Source organism: Raphanus sativus, chromosome 2 (genome assembly GCF_000801105.2).
Source record: "Raphanus sativus cultivar WK10039 chromosome 2, ASM80110v3, whole genome shotgun sequence".
NCBI classification, from domain to species: domain Eukaryota; kingdom Viridiplantae; phylum Streptophyta; class Magnoliopsida; order Brassicales; family Brassicaceae; genus Raphanus; species Raphanus sativus.
In genome coordinates, this window is record NC_079512.1 from 20,548,988 (window position 1) to 20,574,428 (window position 25,441).

The 25,441-nt window shown below is 33.6% G+C and overlaps 5 protein-coding genes across 5 annotated transcripts; 3 read left to right on the plus strand and 2 right to left on the minus strand.

The window, feature by feature from the left end:
• Positions 1 to 664, minus strand: LOC108834655 (histone H2B.10-like). Its single transcript, XM_018607981.2, has one exon. The coding sequence runs from the start codon at positions 634 to 636 to the stop codon at positions 211 to 213; it is 426 nt and encodes a 141-aa protein (XP_018463483.1). The 5' UTR covers positions 637 to 664; the 3' UTR covers positions 1 to 210.
• A 5,521-nt stretch (positions 665 to 6,185) lies between these two features.
• Positions 6,186 to 7,636, minus strand: LOC108841034 (protein SENSITIVE TO PROTON RHIZOTOXICITY 2). Its single transcript, XM_018613821.2, has one exon. It carries the CDS (start codon positions 7,516 to 7,518, stop codon positions 6,394 to 6,396), a length of 1,125 nt encoding a protein of 374 aa, XP_018469323.2. The 5' UTR covers positions 7,519 to 7,636; the 3' UTR covers positions 6,186 to 6,393.
• A 3,898-nt stretch (positions 7,637 to 11,534) lies between these two features.
• LOC108841515 (cation/H(+) antiporter 3) lies at positions 11,535 to 14,315 on the plus strand. The gene is made up of 3 exons (XM_018614276.2): positions 11,535 to 11,798; positions 11,905 to 12,963; positions 13,194 to 14,315. The coding sequence occupies exons 1-3, from the start codon at positions 11,535 to 11,537 to the stop codon at positions 14,313 to 14,315; spliced, it is 2,445 nt and encodes an 814-aa protein (XP_018469778.2).
• Positions 14,316 to 17,336: 3,021 nt separating this feature from the next.
• LOC108841298 (vacuolar protein sorting-associated protein 24 homolog 1-like) lies at positions 17,337 to 19,008 on the plus strand. Its single transcript, XM_056994566.1, has 6 exons — positions 17,337 to 17,581; positions 17,810 to 17,886; positions 17,968 to 18,070; positions 18,172 to 18,293; positions 18,465 to 18,626; positions 18,745 to 19,008. The coding sequence occupies exons 1-6, from the start codon at positions 17,395 to 17,397 to the stop codon at positions 18,826 to 18,828; spliced, it is 735 nt and encodes a 244-aa protein (XP_056850546.1). The 5' UTR covers positions 17,337 to 17,394; the 3' UTR covers positions 18,829 to 19,008.
• Positions 19,009 to 19,935: 927 nt separating this feature from the next.
• Positions 19,936 to 22,582, plus strand: LOC108840407 (serine carboxypeptidase-like 47). Its single transcript, XM_018613237.2, has 9 exons — positions 19,936 to 20,311; positions 20,431 to 20,599; positions 20,768 to 20,887; positions 20,972 to 21,115; positions 21,179 to 21,329; positions 21,428 to 21,516; positions 21,645 to 21,903; positions 22,099 to 22,232; positions 22,335 to 22,582. The coding sequence occupies exons 1-9, from the start codon at positions 19,974 to 19,976 to the stop codon at positions 22,452 to 22,454; spliced, it is 1,524 nt and encodes a 507-aa protein (XP_018468739.1). The 5' UTR covers positions 19,936 to 19,973; the 3' UTR covers positions 22,455 to 22,582.
• Positions 22,583 to 25,441: the final 2,859 nt, after the last annotated feature.

Genomic DNA, 25,441 nt, shown 5'->3' on the forward strand with positions numbered 1-25,441 from the left:
ATCACAAATGAAACTTTTTATTCTGTTTCTGCACATTACATTATCTATCATTCCAAATTAGTGTGTTAATCATTCCAAATTTTCAACCTTTTGATTTTGAATATGTTCTTAATGATCTTGCAATTGCTAAGAAAACTCAAGATTTTCATATAGTACATCCGAAATTAAGGTACGTAACAAACTACTAGCTAAATTAAAACCATTACAAATCTAAGAGCTGGTGAACTTGGTCACCGCCTTGGTCCCTTCGGAAACGGCATGTTTCGCCAACTCTCCAGGCAAGACGAGCCTCACTGCCGTCTGAATCTCCCGGGAAGTAATTGTCGGCTTCTTGTTGTACCTCGCAAGCTTGGAAGACTCGCCGGCAAGCTTCTCGAAGATGTCGTTGATGAAGCTGTTCATGATCCCCATGGCCTTGCTCGAGATCCCGAAGTCTGGGTGGACCTGCTTCAGCACCTTGAAGATATAGATCTTGTACGTCTCCACGCTCTTCTTCGAACGTTTCTTCTTCTTGTCTCCTCCGGCGACGGCGACGGCAGGGTCCTTCGGTAGCTTCTTCCCAGCTTTTGGCTTCTTCTCTGCGGCCGCTGCGGCAGGAGCTTTCTCTGCTGGTTTCTTGTCTGCTTTGGGCGCCATTGCGATGCTGATTAGTTTTAGAGTTTTTGCTAAGACCATCTCCAGCCCACCTCTATTTTAATCTCTATATTTTCCTCTGAAATAGAGAAACTCTATTATAGAGGTGGATTTGCTCCAATGTATGTCTCTATAATAGAGTTCCTCTATTTATAGAGGAAAATATAGAGATATGCTATTTCCATCTCTAAATATAGAGGTAAAAAATATAATTTCTCTATATTTTCCTCTAAAATAGAGAAACTCTATTATAGAGGCATACATTGGAGCAAATCCACCTCTATAATAGAGTTTCTCTATTTTAGAGGAAAAAATAGAGGTGTACATTGGAGATGCTCTAAGGACCCGAGATGCTGTTTTGTGATGTTTTGGTTTCTTCGTTCGTCTATTGCTTTGTTATATATATAGGAAAAAGAAAAGGACTTTATTGGTTGAGAGCCATGTTCGAAAATTCGCTAGACGTTGTGCGTTCGTTCGGGGTGGGCCTAGCGCCTAATGACAAAATCGAAAATTAAGCGGAGATTAATCGGGGATTAGTTTTAGGGTTTTTATAAATAATCTTATATATATATGATATAAATGCGTGAAAAGCAAGAGTAGATGATGTAGTCTAGTGGTACGGTCACTCATATCTCTCGTATAGGTCGTGGGTTCGAGTAGTTGCGGCTGCGTTTGTTTTTTTATATTTCTCATTTCCGCATTAATAGAATCGAAATTACCTAATTATCCTTGTCTTCTTCATCAGCCATTACGACCTGCAACCCTAATTTCCTTCAACTTTTTTTTCTTTCGATTTTCACATATTTGTACTTGTTTTTTGATGTTCTAGACCAATTATAACATGTTTCTACTTTCAATCATGATTTTCAACTTGGAATTTAGGGAAAAAGTGATGTTTTGTTTCAGATCCGATTTTTCTGGCGATTTGACCCAAATCGCTACGTTTGAGTGCCGAACAACGTTTTCCCGGCGATTATACGGATATAGGCGCCGCGTTTTCGAACATTTGAGAGTACTGAAACGCAGATCGCTGACGTGGCGATAACTATGTTGTTCCATGTTAAGATTTGACGTGAATGATTGACGTGGCTGTCCTCTCTCAGTCCGACGATATACGGCTGCGATTACATGACTTTATGGCCCATACCACATTCTGAGCTTTTTTGGGTATAGTTAGACCAAGAGTTTGAAATCATTTGTACTAAAATAAAATAAAAAATACTGTTGTTAATATATAAATTTAAATTTTTAAAATTTAGTGCTGTTAATTTTTTTTTTTGAAAAACTACGCTGACTTTTACTGTTAGTAAAAATAATTTAAAATGTGAATTTCGAAATTCTCTTGTTTTTAAAATGTTTTGATGGAATTGTTTAGTTAAAAACTTCTAATATATGAAATTCTAAAGGAATTGAACTAAAATCATAGTACATTTTTAAATCACCTATCAATACCATTAAAACAGGATCATTCCTGAATTATACCCTTAATGAATATTTTAAATTTTCCAAAAATGTCCTTAATGATATGAACAAACTAAAAAATTCATTAGTGGCATTATGGTCTTTCGATTTTGTGGGCCTATTTCAACATTTAGATGGGTTTGCTAACTAATTAAAGGGGAATTTTCAAAAATACCACTTTCAAGGTACCATTATTCATCTTTACCACCACTAAAGACACATTTTCAAAAATACATTATTTATTAAAATGGTAAAAACTCTTATATCTTTGTTTTTATATGCTTTTCAAAATTCTAATCCCAAATTCTAAATCATAAACCTCCAATTCTAAACCCTAAACCCAAAATCTTCAACTCTAAACCCTAAACCCTAAACTATATACCCTAAATTCAATATCCTAAACCCTAAACCCTAAAGTCTAAACTATAAACCCTAAGTCTTCAACTCTAAACCCTAAATCCTCAACTCTAAACCCTAAACTATATACCTTAAACCCTAAAACATCAAATCTTAACCCTAAATCCTAAACCTTCAAATCTAAACCCTTCATTAAAAGTAGTGGTAAAAGTGGTTAGTGTAAACATGAAAAGTGGTACTATGAAAATGGTATTTTTGGCAATTTCTCCTAATTAAATGAGTTATGTTTTTATATAATCAAATTCAAATTCCATAAACTTTTTAATATCAATACCACAAATTAAAGTCTGCAATAATTTTAATAAGTTGATATTAGAGATTGAAATTTTACATGAGGATGAGACTTAATCAAAAATATTATTGGCCAGTTTATATGTTTAGCAATATTTTATATAAATTATAAATCTTTAAAATTATATAGTAACCCAAGTAAGTATTTCGGATAAAACCAATGTTTTGAAAACCGATCCGGACACTGAATCAGACGATTTACCGGGTTACTGGGTCATTGAGTCGACCGCAGGTAAACCGTGGGTGAACCGCAGATTAATAAATAAATTAGTTTTATTATATAATAATATATTAGCTAATAAAATAAAAAAAAAAATATATAAAACTAAAGTTACTACTTTCTAAATATCTTTAAAACATAAAATAATAATTTGGATATGTATATATTTTATGTTTAATAAACATTTAGAATACTTAACTTAACTTTTTATATTTTTATTTTCATTTGATATACAACTAAAAAAAATTATCTACTGGTTCAACCGGTACCGGGTTTTGGGTTTTAGTTGGTTTGAGCGGGTTTTTGCGGGTTTTTAAATTTTGGATTTTTTACAAAACCCAACCCGAATTTTTTTTCGATCACCGGGTTTTCCGGTTCAACCGCGGGTCCGGGTCGGATTTCAAAACACTGGATAAAACTATTATTTAATTTATTTACAAACATAAAATAGTTGTGACGCATTTTAAATTTCTTCATACTGTACACACTATAACAAACCCGCATAATTGAAACTTGATCATGTCACAGTTTATATAATTAAAACGAAGAATTATCAATCTTTATATTGAAAAAACAGCAAAAAAATTACCCGCCCTTTTAAGGGCGGTCAGAATTTAGTAATCGTTTTAAATTATTTATCAGTTTTTTAGTTGTTCAAATACTTAATTTTTTTCTTTCCAAGATTCTATGTCGCCTTAACTTTTGTTTTTAGATCCGCCACAGTCTTCCCGTTGGTTTGGCTTCCAGCCACCACCTCGGTAGACTCTTCCTCCTCTTTTACTTCCCTCTCATGTGGCCTTCTTTTCTCTAAAACATTGTCCTCTTTTCTCTATGTGTTGCATCCTATGTCGGTGTCATTGTCTATTCAAACTAGAGGTCATTGAAAGTCTCATAATGCAGTTTTTGGTGTTCTTCGTTAACTAGACAAGGAAGGATTTTTGACTCTCTTCTCCGGTTTAGTCTCCGCTTGGCTCTAGCCATTGCTCTTGTTTCCATAGTGGTTTGGCACAGCGATTCTTCTGTGGTGGTGCTTGTCTGTCCAGATATGTGGAGTGCACTTTAAGTGTTTGAGTAGATGTCTCTGATGTTTCCAGATCTGCGCTTTGTATTCCTCTGCGGTGGTGGTAGTCTGTAGTATTCAGAAATCCCCAATTCTGCTATCCGATCTTTAGAGTTTTTCCTTCCGTGGTGAGATGGTGCAGTGGTGATTATCTATGGTCTGCCTTGATCTCCTTGTGTAGTGTTGCTGGTGGTGTTAATGGAGCTTTGTCGCTGACCTTACAACATTATTTTGTTGGTCTACGCAATTAGTTGTTGGGTAACTTGGTTCTTTTGAACGCAATCATTTATGGTCTTGTCTTGTGTGCCAACTCTAGTTTCTGTTCATCATTGTACATGCCTTGTTGTTGATACTTGGTTCAATTTCTTATTTCTATGTTTGGTGCTGATTCTTAAGTCTTTGATTCTCTGGCTTGTTGGAGATTGCTGGTGGAGATTTTTAAACTTATATATGTATGCTTGTTATCCATTCATTTTGTTTGTGGTTCTTGTCAAATGGGTTAAGCATTGCTCCATGTGTTTATGGTGGTTTCTATCTAGTCGTTTATTGGTTTTGTCATTTGTTTTCCAACTTCACAGCATTTTGAAGTTTTGTGAAAATCTAGATCTTAGATTTCCAGATTATGAAACCATGTATAGTAATATTGTCAAAGGATGATTGTATTGATATCAGGACTTCTGTATATATACAACATCTTAGTCTAAAGATAAGAGCGAATATATATACAAGATAATGACTACTTATGTTGAAGCATTGTCTTATGTTAATACACCTTATAAGATTAACATTATACTAATACGCCCCTCAAGATAGATCTCGAGAACAAAGTCCAATCTTGCTAGACAGATCAAGAAACTGTGGTCATGGTAACGGCTTAGTGAGCGCATCAGCAAGCTGATCAGTTGTGCAATCCAGAGATGGTTTGCCTGGACTTGTTCTCTGACAAACTGAAGTCTAGGGCTAAGCGTTTCATGCGAGAGTGAAAGACTGGATTAGCCGAGAGGTACGTTGCATCAATGTTATCACAATATAATACTGGAGTCTCAGATGATTTTAACCCGAGTTCGGACATTAAAGAAAGCAAACATTTGAGCTCTGCTGCAGCGGATATGAAAGTTGTATATTCTGCCTCAGTTAAAGATCAGGAGGTTTGTATATATACAACATCTTAGTCTAGAGATAAGACCGAATCTATATAAGAAAATGATTACTTATGTTAAAAAACCTTATAGATAAACATTATCAATACTAATATACCATGTGTTCTTGGTGATGGAGAGATGGAATCTCATCATCGCGAGAGAGGTCATAAAACAGCTTTGTTGTTCTTGCTTTGAATGTATGGCTCTTCAGAGTCACATGATCCTTCTTGTGTCTTTGAAGTTCTATATTCGTATAAGATTAATCTACGGGTGAATATTGGTGTGTATTTCTTTAAGATTATGTTGCTGGCCAGTTTGGTTCAGACTTGTAACAATGCTTTGATTGAATTACAAATGCTAAAATGATCATTTTAAAGTTAATGAATTACAAATGACTTCAAATTTTCTCCTCTAACAAATTAGACATTGTTTTCGCTTAGGGTCTTCAAGACGAAATGTGTTTTTCTTTATTTTAGGTTAATCATTAATAGGATACAGAGTCCACTTCCAACAGCAGCAATCATTTTGGTTTTGATACTTCTTTTATTTTAATTACCATTGACAATTAGGTTGTTTCAGTATATTTTAGTGTCTAATATACATGTGTATCAGATGACCTGACCTTTGAAAATGTCTTTTCGAATATCAGAATTTTCTCTTGTTTTTCTATTTATGAGAGTAAATTACAAAGGATGAAAACTGTTGCGCATGTGCATACAGAAGAGAGGAGTTTGATTTAATTATTAGAGAAACGATCAATCAACGGTTAATTATCTGTTCCACGTGTTTTATGAACCAAAACTTGCATTTGTATACCTTCATGTTAAACAGCTGAAAAGTTATACGATCAACTTTACCACCTGCCAATATCGTCTCAATGGTTGTCTTTCTATCTAAGGATACCATATGATGTTACAATACTAATTATTTGAAGTTAGATTAGCCATTGTAACGTTAGTTTCTCAACGTTGTAACTATTATTCAGAAATCAGAAGTTACATGAGTAAACCAAAAATATCACACATAACTTAGCAGAGAAGCATGGATAATGAAAAACTAAGTCAGATATTTTAGCATATCTATAAATACATTATACCAAAGATAACCAAAATCATTTGTAACATAAACGTTAATGCACAAGTCATTTAACATACGTCTTAGAAATCTCTTTAGAACTCAACTTCGGCCGTCATCTTACTTTTGAGGGTGCTCATCGGAGGCGGCCCATGAGCCGGTGAGTGGCCCAAGAATAAGGAAACATGGCTCATAAGCTTGTCTTTCCTAGAGAACCTAGTCCCACAAGAGCAAAGCCACTTGATATCCCCGCAATGCTTCTCGTGCGTCCTAAGATCTGAGAGAACGGAGAAATGTTTCACGTTGCATTTCTTGCACATATACATTTTCGGACAGTGACTTCTCTTGTAATGATTCTTGGCGCAGATCACAGATTTCAACGGCTGAAATTTCTCGTGCCTCTGGTTCCATCTACACCCTTGTTGAGGGCACGAGTAGTAATGTCTCGTCGAGCATTCGACTTCCTTGTCAAGACTCGTTGGGCTGATCAAGGCTTCACGTGTCTTGTACTCGTCTCCGTGCGCTCTCATGTGCATCCTTAGATTCGCGTCTCGCTTAAACCCCTTTCCGCAAATCTGGCAGTAATGCGTGTATTTCGCTAGTAGATCCGCTACACCTAGCTCAACTAGCTCATAGTCACCGGATATTGATTTATATCGAGGATTATTTTTTTTAGGGTTTAGGGTTTGAGTGCCGAACCAATCAAGATTCTTCGTAGTCTGGTCGATAAACGAACTGCGTCCTCTTTCTTGGACACCAATAAGGTTGGTTGACGACTCTCTCATGAACTCATGATCCCTGTCGATTTCTTGTGGGGGAAAGTTCATAACAACTGTATCGTTATCGAAATTACTGTTGTTGTTAGATGAGATTTGGAGTTGTTGGCAAGTGAACATCATTGAAGTACCAGCCGTGATAATATCTTGAACCAAACTTCCGATATTAGCCACGGCCAAAGACGACGTTGACTCCGTGGATTGGTTATTGTTATTAGTAGATATCATGAAAAAACTGACCAGAGACTTGATCCGATGGACTTTGTCCTGCATGGTAGAGAGATTAAGTAGAAGAGAGAGCGATATGTCGTCCTCGTCTTCCGATGATTTTGTCGCGGCCGTCATGGGATTATTGTAGACTGGATTTGAGGACGTAATGGTCGTCTCGGAGAAGCAACACACTGAGCCTTCTCCATTATTTATTATATGATCTCCTTGATTCATCTGTGTATAAGAAGAATCTAAGTAACTTGAGTTTTGTTCTTATTTTTTTCTCTTGATTTTTTGGTTCTTTAGATTCTTTGTGGTGTCTTTCTTTTATATTCATGCCAGCTGCCGTTATACAGGGATGGATTGACGAAGACACCCTACCCTCTATGCCTCAAACCGTATAAAATACTTGTAAGTTGTGACATACATTCACGCACACAAACGAATATGTATCACATCTACTTGTATTTTATTTTATTTTGGTATCAATTTATTTGAAAAACAATATCATAATAATCTGGATATAACTATAATAAAAAACAAGAAGAATTCGGCAATTAATATGGGCCTATAGACAATCTATTGAAGCTCGCGCTCTCTCGAGCTTTCCATTGCATCGGTGATTTCAAAATCGGATAGACATACGTTGATCGATAAAGACAAGTGCTATTATATAATAGAGGTCTAATTATACTATCTAAGTTGGATATTTAAGTGTTAAATATTGTCAATATGATGATCTGTAGAAACAAGTTTCAGATCGTCTAGACATGTTTGTGGATACCATTCCAGACCCAATTCACTAACTGAGACCAAAGAAATATTTAGAATTGTGTTGTGAGTAATTCTATGGACAGTAATTATGACATAATACAATTATACAATAGTACATAAGATGGAGTCATGAATGATGTTTTCCCCTTTAAACAGCGCTTGTCATATATGTGACTTATTTACATTAGCTTAAAAGTGGTTTATTAAAGATACGTGATCTGATGTGATTAACTAGGAAGTCAAAGAGTAGAGCAAGCAAATAAGGGCCATCCCCACTTACGACCTTCCCCATATAAACCTATTAATATTATGTCAGCGATAACGAAGAATGTCAATCCCAATTGACTTAAATTAATAGTGAATCAAAGGCCGACAAAAAAAAATTAATAGTGAATCATCTAAAGCAACTTATAGTGTTTTAATACATTTTTTTATTTAAAAAGTTTTCATGGCATGTTCTTCAAGTATTAATGTATTATAAATTTGGATGGACATTCATATATAACGGTGAAATTTACATGTCGGTGAAACTTACTTACTATTTTAGCATGTACTATTATTTGAATATACATTCATATAATGGTGAAGTTTGCATAACGGTGGGTGTAGCTTACATGCTATCTGTTTCTCAAAAAGAAAAAAAAGCTTACATAATGCTATCTTATGTCACATGTATAACCAATGCTTTAAAAAAACTCCTACATGCATTCCTCTTATCAATGTGGCAGTCTGCATGATGAAGGCCGTTTAAAAGGATGTGGCCATCTGCATGAGTTGCAATTTTGCTAAAATATCTCTGTCAAGTTCAAAGAGCTATTTATTATATATTTATACTAATGATCAAAATTTGTATAGAGTAGATGGATGATTAATGCTGTTTACTTTGTTAGCTTAATTAACTTCAGTCTCTTAAATGGAGTTTTAAACTTATGATTTGACATTTTTTTTATATTTTCCGGTTAAGAGATGGCTTTTATATTTTTTATTTAAGCGAAGATTTTTATTTTTTTTAGTTAAAAATCTAAGAAAAATTAAGAATCGTCTCTAAAACTGGGGCTAATTCTAAAACTAGGGCTAAGAGCATCTCCATTGAGAGTTCATGAGTGAGGTTCACACATTTTTCAAGAAAAAAAAATATTAAAATAAGCAAACCTCATGAACTCCTCTCTCCTGAAGTTCTTCCTAGTGAACCCCTCTCTCATGAGGTTCATCACTGTAGCGCGGGCCCCACGTGTCGTGGCGGCCCGCGATTGGTCTATTTTTTTTTTTTTTTTTTTTTTTTTTAAACAAAAATCAAAAAGAAAAACCAAAAAATTTAATAATTAAAAATTAAAAAGATGAACCCCAAGAGGGGGTTCACCAATGGAGATGCTCTAAGGATGGTCTAAAAGTGAATTATTTGCGGAAGACGTCGCGTTAACGCAATTGAGTTTAAAAATTTACTGCTACCTCATTAATTACCTATTTCGCATGGCAAATAAATAAACAAGCCTATTTTAATTATTTAAATAAAATTTCATAGGTTGACAAAAAAAATCATAGATTACTAGAAGAATATTGAAGTGACTCAAAAGATGTGACCAACATATGCTACTTTTTCTTTAATCAGAAAAGTCAGAGTTGATCTAGTCAGATTGACCCATTACTAGATTGGAATGATAATCATATTCTACCTGCCATGAATTATACTCTGGCCTCAGCATATATCGATGTTGATCCTGATTTCAATTTTTGCTGCAAACTAAGTTATCGCCGTTTGGCTAATATAAATTTGAGATTCGGTTCAAGTGATTGATATGCTAGGTTATAATAGACGATCGATCTACTTTTGACATTCGAAAAATATTTTAAACTTGGTCAGACTGTGTAATAATATCTTCTAGCTAAACCATTATGTAATACTAAATACATTTTTACCAAAGCCAACGAGATCAGTCGATATGACATATAAAATATGAATTATCTTTACTTTTAATTATTTAAAACATTTTTGGTATGAATTAGGAGTTTGAACGATTTTGATTCCCTTTCAACTAATTAATTATATTACTAGATTCTTAACTAACAAAAAGAAGTAAGCAGTAAACTAGTTTAGTATGATTAATCAGCATATAAGAAAGATCTGATGAACTAGAGTGGTCTCTGTAGACTCTAGTTTTGAGATTAAAAGAACAAATGTGTTGCCAGAAAGAACAAAGATGATGAAGAATAAAAAGTAACACAAATAAATTAAAATTTGTTCCCATTAAAGGCAACTATTAAGACGATTTTTCTAGGATCGAACATGGACTTTTTAACAATTTATTATTTTTGAAATATTCTTTGTGAAATGTTTTATCTCATGTTTTTTTTGGGTCAAATTTAATCTCATATTTTATTCATATATATATGGAAGGAAATGATCATTTGTTGTTTTTCTTCTTTCTCCTTCTGGTATAGTACTAGGTAGCTTTAGGTATTAGGTTCTCAGTTTGATTCAATAAGTTTTCGGTTTTAGAGACTTAGGTTCTTTATTTAGAAAGTTTAGCTCGGTTTCAGTTCGATTCGGATAATAAATTTAGGAATCGGTCTATATCCAAGATAATTTCGAATCCCATTTGATTCCGATTTAATTTCTGTTTTTGTTAATTTGGTTAAAAAATAAAAATGGAGGTTTTTAGGATTAAATATCAATTTTTTAGGTTTCAGATAAAAATTCGGATAATTTAAATAAATTTAAATCGTTAGATAAAAATATTTTAAGTAATCAATTTTTTAGTATTTCGACCTATAAACAATATTTTTAATTATTTTATTATTTTAAAAGTAAATATAGTTAATGTTTATAAATATATAAACTATATTATAAAAATTTGATTATTCATTCGGTTATTGGTTCGATCCTAGTTTGGTTCGAGTTCTTACTTATAAAATTATAGGATATAATATAATTGATAATATCCAAACCCAAAACGAACATAATTTTATGTTTGGTTAAGTTCTTATAAAAATGTGTCCATGTCTAGTACTAGGTGGTGAGATGACCCGTTAAATTAGCAAGTTTAAGTTGTGTAACACTATTTAAACAACTAACTGTAACCAGAATCTTATTAATCCTGTTTCTGATTAGTTATTTGCCTATTTCACAAATTTACTATTCTTAGGGTATATTTCTGAACACAGATGAAAAAAATCAATTAACTTGTTTAAAACTGTGAAATAACATAACAGTAAGCAGAATCTTAATAATCTTGTTTCTAGTTAGTTCTTTGCCCATTCACGAATTTACTATTCTTATGTTTTTGCAATACCCACATGAAAAAAATGTTGTTCCCACTTCGATTCTGGTACCAACAGTAAAAACTAAATAAACTTTTGCATTAAAAACAAATATTTATAATCATCTCTCCTTAAAACTTGTTCATGCAATCTTTTCTTGTCTTTTTTTCTTTTGTTGTTGTTGGATTCTTCTTCGTCTTCATTGAGAGTTTTCAATAATGGAGTTTGGAGATGATAAGATGCTTTACCTGAGAGACACATGGAAAGAATCAAACATGATCTGCGACGTTACGCCTCTAAACCCTAGCTCTAATGGCATTTGGCCTGCTCCTAACTTCACAGATCCTAACATAAACGTTCATTTCTGGGACCATGCGTTTCCTCACATACAGTTGATATTTCTCGTCATTTCTTTCCTATGGCAGTTCTTGCACTTCTTTCTCCGGCGTCTTGGCATGATACGTTTCACGTCCCATATGCTTGTGAGTTACTCTCTGAGGCATTCTTCTATCTATAGGCTCTATCAAGATTTTGAATTTTGAATTTTAAGGTTTTATGTTTTTTTCTTTTTTCTTTTTTTTTTTGTAGACTGGTGTTCTCTTAAGCAAGTCTTTTATAAATGAGAACACAGCTGCGAGGAGATTCTTCGCTACAGAGGATTACAAAGAGATTGTGTTTAGTCTTATTTCTGCTTGCTCTTACATGATGTTCTGGTTCTTGATGGGAGTTAAAATGGACATGGGTTTGATCCGAACCACGGGGAGGAAAGCTATAACCATTGGTCTCTCCTCCGTGTTACTCTCTATTTTGGTTTGTTCAGTTATCTTTTTCGGAAACTTGAAAGACGTGGGAAACAAGAGATCGGATAGTAAGCTCGGCTCTTTAGAAGCCGTCGTGGTTTACTCAATACAATGCCTTTCATCTTTCCCTGTCGTTGGAAACCTTCTCTTTGAGCTCAGGCTACAGAACTCAGAGCTAGGTCGTCTCGCCATCTCTTCTGCTGTCATCAGCGACTTCAGCACCTCGGTTCTCGCTTCATCTCTCATCTTCATGAAGGAGCTCAAGGACGAGCAAACACGGCTTGGGAGTTTGTTTATAGGAGATGTCATCGCTGGGAACCGTCCTTTGATGCGAGCAGCGGTAGCTGTTCTGTTCGTTTGTATTGCCCTCTATGTTTTCAGACCGTTGATGTTCTACATTATTAAAAAAACACCTTCTGGTCGGCCCGTCAAGCCAATCTACCTAGCTACAATCATCGTTATGGTATCCGGATCAGCCATACTTGCCAACTGGTGCAAACAATCTATTTTCATGGGACCTTTCATATTAGGTCTAGCTGTTCCACATGGCCCTCCTCTAGGCTCAGCGATCATTCAGAAGTTCGAGTCAGCAATATTCGGCACGTTTCTTCCGTTCTTCGTGGCCTCATCTTCAAGTGAGATAGATATTTGGGCTTTACTTGATTGGAATTCACTCAATGGCATTATATACATCATGGTAACATCTTTCGTCGTCAAGTTTATCTTGACCACTCTTCCTGCTTTGTTCTATGGTATGCCAATGGAAGATTGCTTCGCTATATCTCTAATCATGTCTTTCAAAGGAATCTTCGAGCTCGGTGCCTACGCCTTGGCCTTCCAAAGAGGGGTATGTATACACTAGACACATATACCTCCACAACCATAATCATTGTTCACAAAAAATTGCTAGACAGTAATTATACACTTTATATGAGATTAGTGTTAGGCTGGTGCTTAGACGCTGCAGTCTAAATCATTTAGCTGTCTAGAACGATTTTTAGAAACACTGATCATAATAATTTTAATATTAAAAAAAAAAAAAATCTTGATCTCATGTCTATGCTTTGAACATTGCAGTCTGTCCGTCCTGAGACCTTCACCGTCGCATGTCTTTACATAATGTTTAACTCCGCAGTCATACCTCCGATCTTGAGGTACTTATACGACCCATCGAGGATGTACGCAGGGTACGAGAAGCGGAACGTGCAGCACCTGAAACCAAACTCTGAGCTGAGGATCTTGTCTTGCATTTACAGAACAGATGACATAAGCCCAATGATCAACCTCCTCGAAGCCATTTGCCCATCCCGGGAATCTCCTGTAGCAGCCTACGTTCTCCACTTGTTGGAGCTCGTGGGGCAAGCCAACCCCATCTTCATCTCCCACAAGCTACAAACTTGCAAAACAGAAGAGACGTCTTTCTCAAACAACGTGGTTCTCTCCTTTGAAAAGTTCCACAAAGATTTATTTGGATCGGTCTTCGTGAGCACCTTCACGGCCGTGTCTATGCCCGATACGATGCATGGAGACGTATGCATGCTTGCACTAAACAACACTACTTCTCTCATACTACTTCCTTTTCACCAGACTTGGTCTGCTGACGGATCCGCTCTCATCTCGGACAGCAACATGATCAGGGAACTTAACAAGAGCGTTTTAGCTGTGGCTCCATGTTCTGTCGGAATCTTTGTCTATAGAAGCAGCCACGGTCGGAGAAACATCAATGACACGGTTTTAAGCATGTCATCCTACAAAGTATGTATGGTATTCGTTGGTGGTAAAGACGATAGAGAAGCAGTGACACTTGCGACAAGAATGGCACGTGACCCTAGGATTAACCTGACCGTGGTCCGAATGACTACTGCCGATGATAAAGCAAGAGACTTCTCGGAGTGGGATAAAATGCTTGACGATGAACATCTTAGAGAGTTGAAGAGCAACGCATCGATAGATGTCTTCTACACTGAAAAAGCGATCTTAGACGCTACTGAGACACCAGGTGTGATGAAATCGTTGGCGAGTGAGTTCGATATGTTCGTGGTGGGAAGAGGGAAAGGGAGGAAGAGTGTGTATACAGATGGGCTTGAGGAGTGGAGTGAGTTTAAGGAGCTTGGTGTTATTGGAGATCTATTGACTTCACATGATATTAATTCTCAGGCTTCTGTTTTGATTATACAGCAACAACAGCTTATGATCTAGGTCAATATTCCTTGTTACCTACGCAATTCATTTTGTAGTTTTACCAATTTTATTGTAATTAAGAAGAGTATTCTTTTGTAAATTTCACTCGATCTATTCAAAATTTTACTTTTTGTGATACAGTTCATCAGAAGAGCAAAACGAACTGAAAATAAATTTTCTGGTCTATGTCCATGTATCATCTACATGATGTGGATATCCTAAGATTCCCCCAAGATGTGAAGACTATCTTTTCTGTTTGGTGAGAACATTGACATTGAGCTACTAAAACAGAAACTCTAGTTCTTAGATCTTTAGATGCAAGCAAAAGCAAAACCGGATGACTCCTTAGTACTCCTGAAGCTCCATCCACTCAGATAATCAGGGAATCATCATCATCGTGTTATTTTCTCCCCATAAACATCAAGTCACACTCTTTCACCACCAATCTTTAATTCTTTATTGTGGTGACCACCGTACGTTGAGAATCTTCTCCGAGTAGGTGTTACTTTCGGCCGTGGAATATGTTTCCTCCAAATCATTCAAGACTCTCTTATCACCAAGTCAGTCTAACACTACAAGAAAACAGGGAAATACTGACGGACATACTGACGGAAAATGAATTCCTCGGAATATTCCGAGGAATTTCCGAGGAAATGCCGAGGAAACATAAATTTTACGTTTCCTCGGGATTTCCTCGGAAAATACCTAGGAAATTCCGAGAAATTCACTTTCCGTCGGTATTTTCCGAGGAAATCCCGAGGAAAGAGTTTTCTTCGAAAAAAACCGACGAAATTCCGAGGGATTTAGGGATTTAACTTTTAGGGTTTAGGTTCCTCGGATTTTCCTCGGAATTTACCAAGGAAATTCCGAGTGATTTAGGGATTTTACTATAGGGTTTAGCTTCCTCGGAATTTCCTCGGAATATTCTGAGGAAATTCCGAGGAAAAACACATTTTCCTCGGAATTTCCTCGGAATATTCTGAGGCTTTTCCGAGGAACAAGGTTTTGTAACCGAAAAAAATGTTTTCGGTTTGAATAACAAATATATAAGCCTTATTAAGTGTCTTAAACTGATTATTAAGTGTCTTAAACCAAAAATAGGTGTGTTACCCGATAATAAACACTTTCCGATTGTATGAACGAATTTCCCACAACATAAGATCAAACACTTATACACTTTAATGAATGGTAAAAGGAATACTTACAATTCATTTTGGAATTTTGTTATTTCATGGTTTATGATCATCTATACAAAGAATATTCAATTTTATCATTACATTAGTATAAGAAATGATATTGGGCAAAACAAATTGAGGTTTTGAAACCCCAAACATATATCCCTCGGAATTTCCTCGGAATATACCGAGGAAATTCTGAGGGATTTGAATTTTCCTCGGAATTTTTTCATTTAACCGCCATAATTTTCGCGAAATATTTTGCGAAAATTAAATTTTCGAAACTGAGGAAATTCCGACGGATAGTTTCCGTCAGAAACTTCGAAATTATAAACACAGATCTCTTCTTCTTCCTCATTTCTCTCTTCTTCTTCCTTGCCATCTCCGCCGACCTCCCCTTCTCTCTCGACGATTTCCGGCCAATCCGACCTATTCCTCCTCTATTTGATTCCCAAATCATGTAAGAACCTTCCCAATCTATTTGTTAGGTTAAATTTGATGATTTTAGAAGTTTTTTGATAGATTTTTTGTTAGGGTGATTGGTAGGATTGTATAATGGAAGTTTGATTGTGGTTTTGTATTGAGGATTGTGATTATTTGATTGTGTAGAATTTTTGTTTAAGTTTTATAATAGTTTGGTGTTTATAAATAATTTTGAAAACGTTTTTTGTATAAAAAATCTATTTTATGAATTATAAATGAAACGTTTTTGTATATAAAATCATTTCTATATTTATCAAACATTTTTAATATTTATGAAACGTTTTTTGTAAATATTAAACTATTTTGGAATTTTAAAACTACTTATATATTTTTTAAAAATATATATTTATATTTTTGTGATTAAAAAACTAATTTTTGGAATTTTAAAACTATTTATATATATTTTTAAAATATATTTATATTTTGTGATTAAAAGCTATTTTGTAATTTTAAAACTATTTATATATGTACTTTTTATATATATATTTTTGTAATTAAAAAAATATTTTTTGTAATTATTAAACTATTTATTTTTTGTATATTTTATATTTTTGTGATTAAAAACTATTTTTTGTAATTATTAAACTATTTTTATATTTATATTTTTGTGATTAAAAACTATTTTTGGAATTTAACATTTATATTTATTTATTTTTTATATTTATATTTTCGATTAAAATTTTTTTTGTAATTATTAAACTATTTTTATATTTATATTTTTGTGATTAAAAACTATTTTTAGTATTTATTAAACTATTTTTTTATATATTTATATTTTTGTGATTAAAAACTATTTTTGAATTTTAAAATTTTTATTTATTAAAACTAAATTTTAATATATTTTAGTTTGTACAACTTTGAATAATATTATCTAATATATTTTCAATTTCAATTTTTATTTTATATTTTATATTTTCGAATTTCATTAAAAAAATAATTTTAATTTTTTTTAATTATTTTTTTGAAAATTCCGAGGAAGGTGGTCCCTCGGAATATTCCGACGACCACGTCCCTCGGAAAATTCCGAGGAAAAGTGCGACGAACTCTCGTTCTCACAGTTTCCTCGGAATTTTGTTTCCTCGAAATTCCGTCAGAAAATTCCGAGGAAATTCCGAGGAAAAATGAAATTCCGAAGAGTTTTTTCCGAGGACATGTTTCCTCGGTATGGCGTCGGAATTCGCTTATTCCGACGACATACCGACGATTTTTGCCCTCAGTATGAACCTGTTTTCTTGTAGTGTAAGTTCTACATTAACTTTTTATTTTCTAATTTTTTAAAATTGAAGATTTTTGATTTTTTTTTGTTTTAAGTGTTAATCTAATAGATGTGAATAGGTTGGTTTATTGTTTCCTATCAGGTTGGACTGAGCCGATTATTGAAATGAGTAGCTATAGAAAAAGTTGTTCGAGTGAATAAAAAATGTATTTGAGAGTTAGTTATGAGGAGTCGTTACTCGTTATTCATCTATCAAGATTCAAAAACAGAGCAGCGAAGGTTAGGAAGAAAAAGAAAAATGAAGAGAGTGATGAAGATCATAAAGCCAAAACCTGATCCAAAGCAACTCTTACGCGACTGGCAACGCAAACTTCGCCAGGATTGCCGTAACATCGAACGCCAAATCCAAGGTTCTCTTTTTTTTTTTCACATCTCTTCCTCCTCGCCTCCTCGGTGAATTTAGGGTTTTTCTAGATTCTTCAAATTCGACGAAATTAGATTGATGGGTTTGGTTGATTGCACTCAAAACTACTCTGAATCGGCTTTGGATACGATGATGATCGCTAATGGCAAGTGCAAAAGCAATCGGTTTCGAGATCGTCTGAGTTGGTTAGTTCTTGAGATTCTTGGTTTTTCAGATATACAGAAAGAAGAGAGAACGGTACAGAAAGCAATTAAAGAGGCGGCTAAGCGGAGTGATATGGTCTCAGCCAAGGTAGACTCCTAAAAAAAAAGGTGTGATCTTTGGCTCTTTTCAAATTGTGTTTAGTGATTTTGGTTCGATGGTGTGTTACAGGCGCTTGCTAAGGAGATTGTAAGTTCGAGAAGAACAGTGAACAAGTTATATGAAAACAAGGCCCAGATGAACTCTATATCAATGCATCTCGGAGAGAGTATTGGTAAATATGAAAAGCTTTTTCAGTGGCATGGTTTCGAGAGTTTTCAATCACTTTCTCATACTATGTTTGCAATGCGGGCTACATTGTGTATCCTTTATTAGCTGTTGCTGGAACAGTTGGGAATATCTCCAAGAGTGCAGAGGTTATGAAGCTTGTCAATAATCTCATCAAGGCTCCACAAATGGCTGCTGCTATGCAGGAGTTCAGCAAAGAGATGACTAAGGTAACCTTTATTTTCTTTTCTTTTCTCTCAATTCATTTGATCATTTATGGTTATTACCTTTTCTTTTGCTAGCTGATTTAGTTTTTCATCTGAACCTGTTTGAAAAAATTATGAGCTGTGTTCACTACATAACGCGGAGTTAATCTTTGGTTTTGCTTTGATGTGCTGCAGGCTGGAGTTATTGAAGAGTTTGTGATTGATGCCATTGACGATGCACTAGATTCAGAGGATATGGAAGAAGAGATCGACGATGAGGTTGATAAAGTGTTGAGTGCTATTGCTGGAGAAACCGCTGCCGAGCGCCCGGAAGCTGTCAGGAAGGAAAGGATTAAGGTACCTGCGCAGAAGGCAAAGTGCATTGCATGATTGCAAGTTAAAGAAAAAAAGTTTGATACTTTCCAACGCCTTGGAGATTAGATTCTAATAGAAAACTTGGGATTTTTTTTTGCAGGAAGATGGAATTGCACAAGGTGTTGATGATGAGGAAGAGTTGGAAGAGATTCAGCTCGGCTTGCTAAAGTTAGATCCTAACTGATTCCAATGACTATTTACACTTGGAAGGTGATGAGTATATAAGGAGGTTGCAGCTAGTGTGTTGTATACAATGTAACCCATAAGCCACCTTTTGTTAGCAAAGTTTCGTTTCTTTTCAAGTGATTGAAATTTGAAAACAATCCGAATACTACAAACTCCTCTTGTGTTTTCAAAGAACCATCTAAACCTAAACCTGTATTATCGAAAGTTGGCCATTAACAGATACTCATGAACTTAAACCAAACACTTGATAACATCACTCACCATCCATCATACATCATCATTCATCAGTCAGTCGTAGAAGTAATTAGAGTAAAACAAAAAATAACTGGCGTTACAGCTTTTTTTTGACTGGCGTTACAGTTAGATACGTTGTCCACGCGGCCCTTTACAGTGCATCAATTAATTACTTCATTGTGTAATTTAAAAGTTAGTGCATTATTATGGTATTTTGAGAGCTTCTACTGGTTTGTTAGGTACATGCATGATGCATGCATCTTTAATTTGACTTTGCTGGATTGACTTTTTGCATATACACTAATAAATCAGACAATGTTGAGAACAATGCATCGAGCCAGTGACACATTCTCTTTTGCTCTTTCACAATTCACTCTTATGCCTAATGCATATTTTTGGTCAAAATTTCCATGTGTATTTTAGTCAACAAATTATAAATGATGGTTCTGAGAACAATATCTATTAAAAAGGGCTAAATAAATTATTATGGGAATGTTAAAAGAAAATGTTCAAAAAAAAATTATTATGGGAATAAACATTTTGTTGGTATCTAAAGGTTGAATTTCTAAGACTTCGGGGGTTATGGCTTAGAAACTGAGTAATGTGGGTCACACTTGATTACAGATATTATTTTGTTTGTTTTAAAATATTGGTAGATTTATAAAATTAGACTAAAAATATTTTTCTTAATATTCCTCCATATTCTTAACTTAGGAAACATATCAAGCTAACATAAATAATATTATAAAATATCTAGAAACATTTGGAAATAAATCTTTCATTTATCTTTTCTTGACCCGATTGATTAGTAGTTATAAATTAAATATATCCGCATGCTAACTCTATAAAAAAACTCTCTTTCTACCCACAAAACCTCAAAATACTCAAACAAATCATAAAAGAAAAGAAATGGAAGCGAAAGCATTTCTTCTCCATTTCATCCTCTTCGTTTTCATCTGTTCTCACAACTCAGCTTCTTCAAGGATCCTAAACAAACCCTCAAACTTCTTATCGTCTGCAAGTTTGCCGAGTGGAAATGCGGAGAGACTGATCAAATCCTTCAATCTCATGCCTCAGCATGACGTCAATATCATCGCAAAGGGAAGCCCTGATGCTCCACGACTCGTTGAAAGCCAATTCAATTTTCCGGAAACGATCGGTATGAGAAACGCTTCAGGTGGTCCTTCTGTCCAAGAGTTCGGCCACTATGCCGGTTACTACAGCATCCCTAGTTCGAAATCAGCCAAGTAATATTTCCGGTCTAATCAGGATGTGTTTTAATCGAATCGGTCTAGTCGTTGGTCGAACACTTTCGACCAATTGAGTTTGTTTTGTTTTTGATGTGTGCATGTTTGTTTGCTCACAGGATGTTCTATTTCTTCTTTGAGTCAAGGACCAACAATACCGATCCGGTTGTGATATGGTTATCCGGTGGACCGGGTTGTAGTGGCAGTGTGGCTCTGTTCTATGAGAACGGTCCGTTCACAATATCGGATGATCTCTCTCTTTCTTGGAACGATTTTGGTTGGGACAAGGTTTGTTATTTCGTTGGTTTTGTTTAGACGGGAGAAGCGTATTTCTTGTTGCACAAGAAACATATTCATCTACAACATTCCTAAAATTCAACTACTATTTTTTTTTGTTACACAAGAAACATATTTGTATTCAACATTCCTATAACTCAACTACTTTTGTTCCGATAGGTATCCAATCTAATATACGTTGACCAACCTGTCGGGACCGGTTTCAGTTACACATCGGACCCTAGCGATCTCCGTCAGGATGAGACTGGTGTCAGCAATGATCTTTACGATTTCTTACAGGTTTGATTATTGTTCAAACATCTCAAAAATGAATGTTCTACAAATTGTAATGGTGTTGAGATTTTATTTTTTGAATTTTGGTAGGCCTTTTTTAAAGAACATCCAAAGTATGCAAAGAACGATTTCTATATCACCGGTGAGTCTTATGCTGGCCATTACATCCCGGCTTTGGCTTCACGAGTTCACAGTGCAAACAAGAATAACGAAGGAGTTCCAATCAACCTTAAGGTTAGTGTTTTATTGGCTTTTCTTTAGTAACCAAAAATTTTGGTTAATCTTGATTTGAATCAGGGTTTTGCGATTGGTAACGGTTTAACCAACCCGGAGATTCAATATGGTGCATATGGAGATTATGCACTGGAAATGAAGTTGATTTCTGAGTCTGATCACGAGAGTCTCAAACAAGACTATGTTGATTGTCAAAGTGGCGCCAAACAATGCAGTAACTTCCATACATATCTTTTGAATATTTTAGTGATTCGGGTTCAGGCTTAAAAGCTTTTAGTCTTATAGAAAAAATATTGGTTTTTTCTATTTCAGACCTTAACGGTGGTGAAGCATGTAGTTCTGCTCGCGATGCTTGCAACAACATCTTCGATCAGATAATGAGCAAAATAAAAGGCACAAATGTAAGCGTAGTTATATAGAACACACCAATTAAAACTATTTCTCTATGGTTTTCTTTTTTTTTTTTCTTTTTTTTTTTGAACAACCTCTATGGTTTTCTTTTACAAATATTTTCTCGGTTATTTTGAAGTACTATGACGTGAGGAAGAAATGTGTGGGAGACTTGTGCTATGACTTTTCGAAGATGGAAACATTCTTGAACCAAGAAAACGTCCGCAAAGCTCTAGGGGTTGGAGACATCAATTTTGTGTCGTGTAGTACCGCAGTTTATGATGCAATGGTGGACGATTGGATGATTAATCTTGCTGTCAAGATTCCAGCTCTTGTCGAAGATGGAATCAATGTCCTTGTCTATGCAGGAGAATATGATCTCATATGTAATTGGCTCGGTAAGACTGATCATATATTGTTGCCACAATACGTCGCATGTTATGTTTTTAAATTTGATTCCGGTTTAGGTTATGAACCGGGAACCGAACAAAAGGTCATAAGTGCAGTTTCATTTGCATATATTTGGTCTTTTCCGGTTTGAATCTACTTTAGCTGAGTCCAATTGATTGATGAAATTTACATGGTATATGCAGGTAACTCAAGGTGGGTTGAGCAGATGAATTGGTCAGGCCAAAAGGATTTTGGAGCAACCAAGACAGTACCGTTCCTGGTAGATGGTAAAGAAGCCGGTTTAATGAAGAATCACGGTCCTCTCACTTTTCTTAAGGTAAACCGAATAAAGCCGATGAACCAAACCTCCTATTACTAATGCAATTACGATTGAAAATAGACTTCCTTCTTCCTTTTTCTAATTTCAATTTTTGGGTAGGTTCATGACGCTGGACACCTGGTTCCCATGGATCAGCCAAAGGCTTCTTTGCAAATGCTTCAGACTTGGATGCAAGGAAAGCTCGCTGCTCAGACCACTGGTGTAACAGTTCGTCCGTGATTCTAAAGCCTGAGCCGAATATTTGTTAAGAGAATAAAAACTGGTTGTTTAATCATTTTCTAATAATCTCTTAACTAACTGATTAAAAGAAATATCAGTTCGATAACAGCGCTCTTTTTAATAATTAATCTTGATGCGTGTTCGTCCTACTACATTCACGAATATACAAGTACATATTTGAGAGAGAATTGGTGAAATAATTAAAAAGAAAAACAATAGTTAATTAATCTCTATTGTGAACCTAAAAATTCACCTCTTCTCTTATAACCAATCAATATGTCACCTTGATTAATAAATAAAAATATATTAAAATTCTTAAGAAATATAAAATAACTGGAAAAATGGTTCCAATTTTAGTAACGTTAATATCGCCAGCAAAATCTTAAACCCAAAATTCTAAATCTTTGACCATTATTCTAAACCCAAAATTTATATCCTAAACCAAATCCTAGAGAATGGAAGTCATTTAATCAAATGGTTTAAGTAAAATTTTATTAATTATTTTACACTAGAAAGTCTAACTTTCAAATTCTAGAAAATGTTCATTTATGAAAATTATGAAAAAGTTATAAGAGAGTTTTAGCATTATCATAAACGTACTATCAAACATAGATCTCATAGGACATATCAGCGGTAGAACCTAACCATCCAACTTATTTAGATAGCTTCGATAGTATATATTATATATATATATAACCTAAACATCCAACTTATTTAGATACAATGTAACATATATAACAAGTTAAAATGTTAAAATTTTTGAGAGTGGGAAAATAAATAAAAACCTAAATTATTTGATTGGATTAAAAATAATAATAAAATTATTAGGAATTCGATTTCTATTATTATTCATATTTCTAAGACATGTAATCTACTATTTTTAATGTTTTTTAAATAAAAATATTTACCGCTAATTATAGTCATTAGTTTCTATTTATTATAGTAAAAACAATAGGTAAAATATATATAACTTTTTAGAATATGTTTTAACATAATTAAAATTTAAATATATGTTTTAATGTTAACATTAAAATTGCGTCTAGAAAATGATATGTTGAATTTTTTTGTACTTTGCCTACTTTTTAGTTTGCCAACCGTTGAGGAAAAAAGAAAAACCGAACTATATAATACACCGAGAGTCAAATGAGAAAAAAAAGACTCTCGTCGTTTGGTATTCATCATATGATTCATATCCAATCATAGTTTCATACAGTCAAATTGAGGTGATGAGTGTTTCCATAATTTTTTAGTTTTTAGTTTTTAGATTTTAATTTTTGCTTTTTAGTTTTTGTTTTTTAGTTTTGAATTTTGGTATAGATTTTAGTTTTGGTTTTACAGAAGATTTTAATTTTTCAAAAACTAAATTGTAATTTTAGATTTTGGCTTTTAGTTTTTGATATGTTATATTAAAATTAATAAATCAAAACATATTATTAGTAATAAAAGTAATTATTCTGAAACTAATAAAATACTAAAAATGCATAAAACTTCTTATATATATTTCTAATGAATAATAAAATCAATTATACCTAAATTTTGTAATAGTTAACTTTAAATGAATAAAAATATATTTATTGATAGGCTTATATTTAACAAATTATTTTTTCATTTAAAAAAATAAATTATATGAATCCAAAATTTCTTGTCATATTATTTGGTGATAGATTTCACTATAAAGTCCTTCGAAAATAAGGTAGGCTGGAACTATACTGGTGAAAACTAAAGTTCCAAAACTATGCATATATACACATATAACAGTATCCAAAAAAGCATATATATTTAATATATTTATGTGTATGAGATTGTGAATATTATATAGTACTGTCGTAAGCAATCAAGTAGAATGCCCATTTATTTTTGATTAATAATATATAAAATTAATCAAAAAACGGTAATCAAGTAGAATATGTATTTGCTTTATTATTGATCTTTTGATATATTCTTATATTAGCATTTATAATTGTCGATTTTCTTCTTCTCATTGAACACACATAATTGGTGAATTATGTAAATGAGTTTCTATTATTATTTTTAATAAATACATGGATTTTAGTATACATGTAGCTGAGTAGATGTATACGCAAGGAGGAGGATGATTTGGATAAATATGAGAAAATTACTATATACATAAGAACCTCTTAAAACAAAAATACAGAAACCAACGTAAATTGTTAGAAATTAAAAAAATACAATTTTGGTTTTGTTTAGAAATTAGGTAGTTATCACAAAAATTAGTTTTCCTAAAATTTAAGAGATCTAATTCTTCAAATCTTTATTGAAAGATCAATGGTTTTTGTTGTTTTGAAAAACAAAAACAAAAAAAAATTAAAAACTAATAACAATCAACCTCTAATTTTTCACCCAATACAAAATCAAAATTTCTATCATCAACAAAATATCTATATATTATTTCTGTAATAGATATATATTTTTATTTTATGGTGTATTTTAGATTGTCTGCATATTTTCAGAGAATTTGTCTAGAATAACATAAGTTAAATATCACTTTCAAAATCACCATCAATCGAAAATATATTAAGAGGCTGTTAGTGGGACTTAGATTTCTATTGAATTTGTTGAATTTAAAAATTGAGAAATTTGTTAAATTTGGAAAGAGTTGTAGAAAATTTTGTATATTGTGAAAATCTCTAAAAATAAAGTAATATAAGATTTTAAAATTTGAAAGAAAACATGTAATATTCTCAAAATCTTGTTTTGTGAGTTAAAATGTTAAGAATCTAATTTCCAATAACAATTACTTCAATAGAATTGTAGAATCATTAAATCAAAACTTTTTTAATAACAAATATTTTGTATAGAATTACTGAATCATCAAACTAATAACACTAGATTTTAATGACTAGATTTTAATGAAATGTGACTCTATAAACCAAATAACACTAGACTTTGAAAAATTTAAGAATCATTATGAATCAATTTAATAAATATTTAGAAAATTAGCTTAGTATTATTTTATCATAAATTTA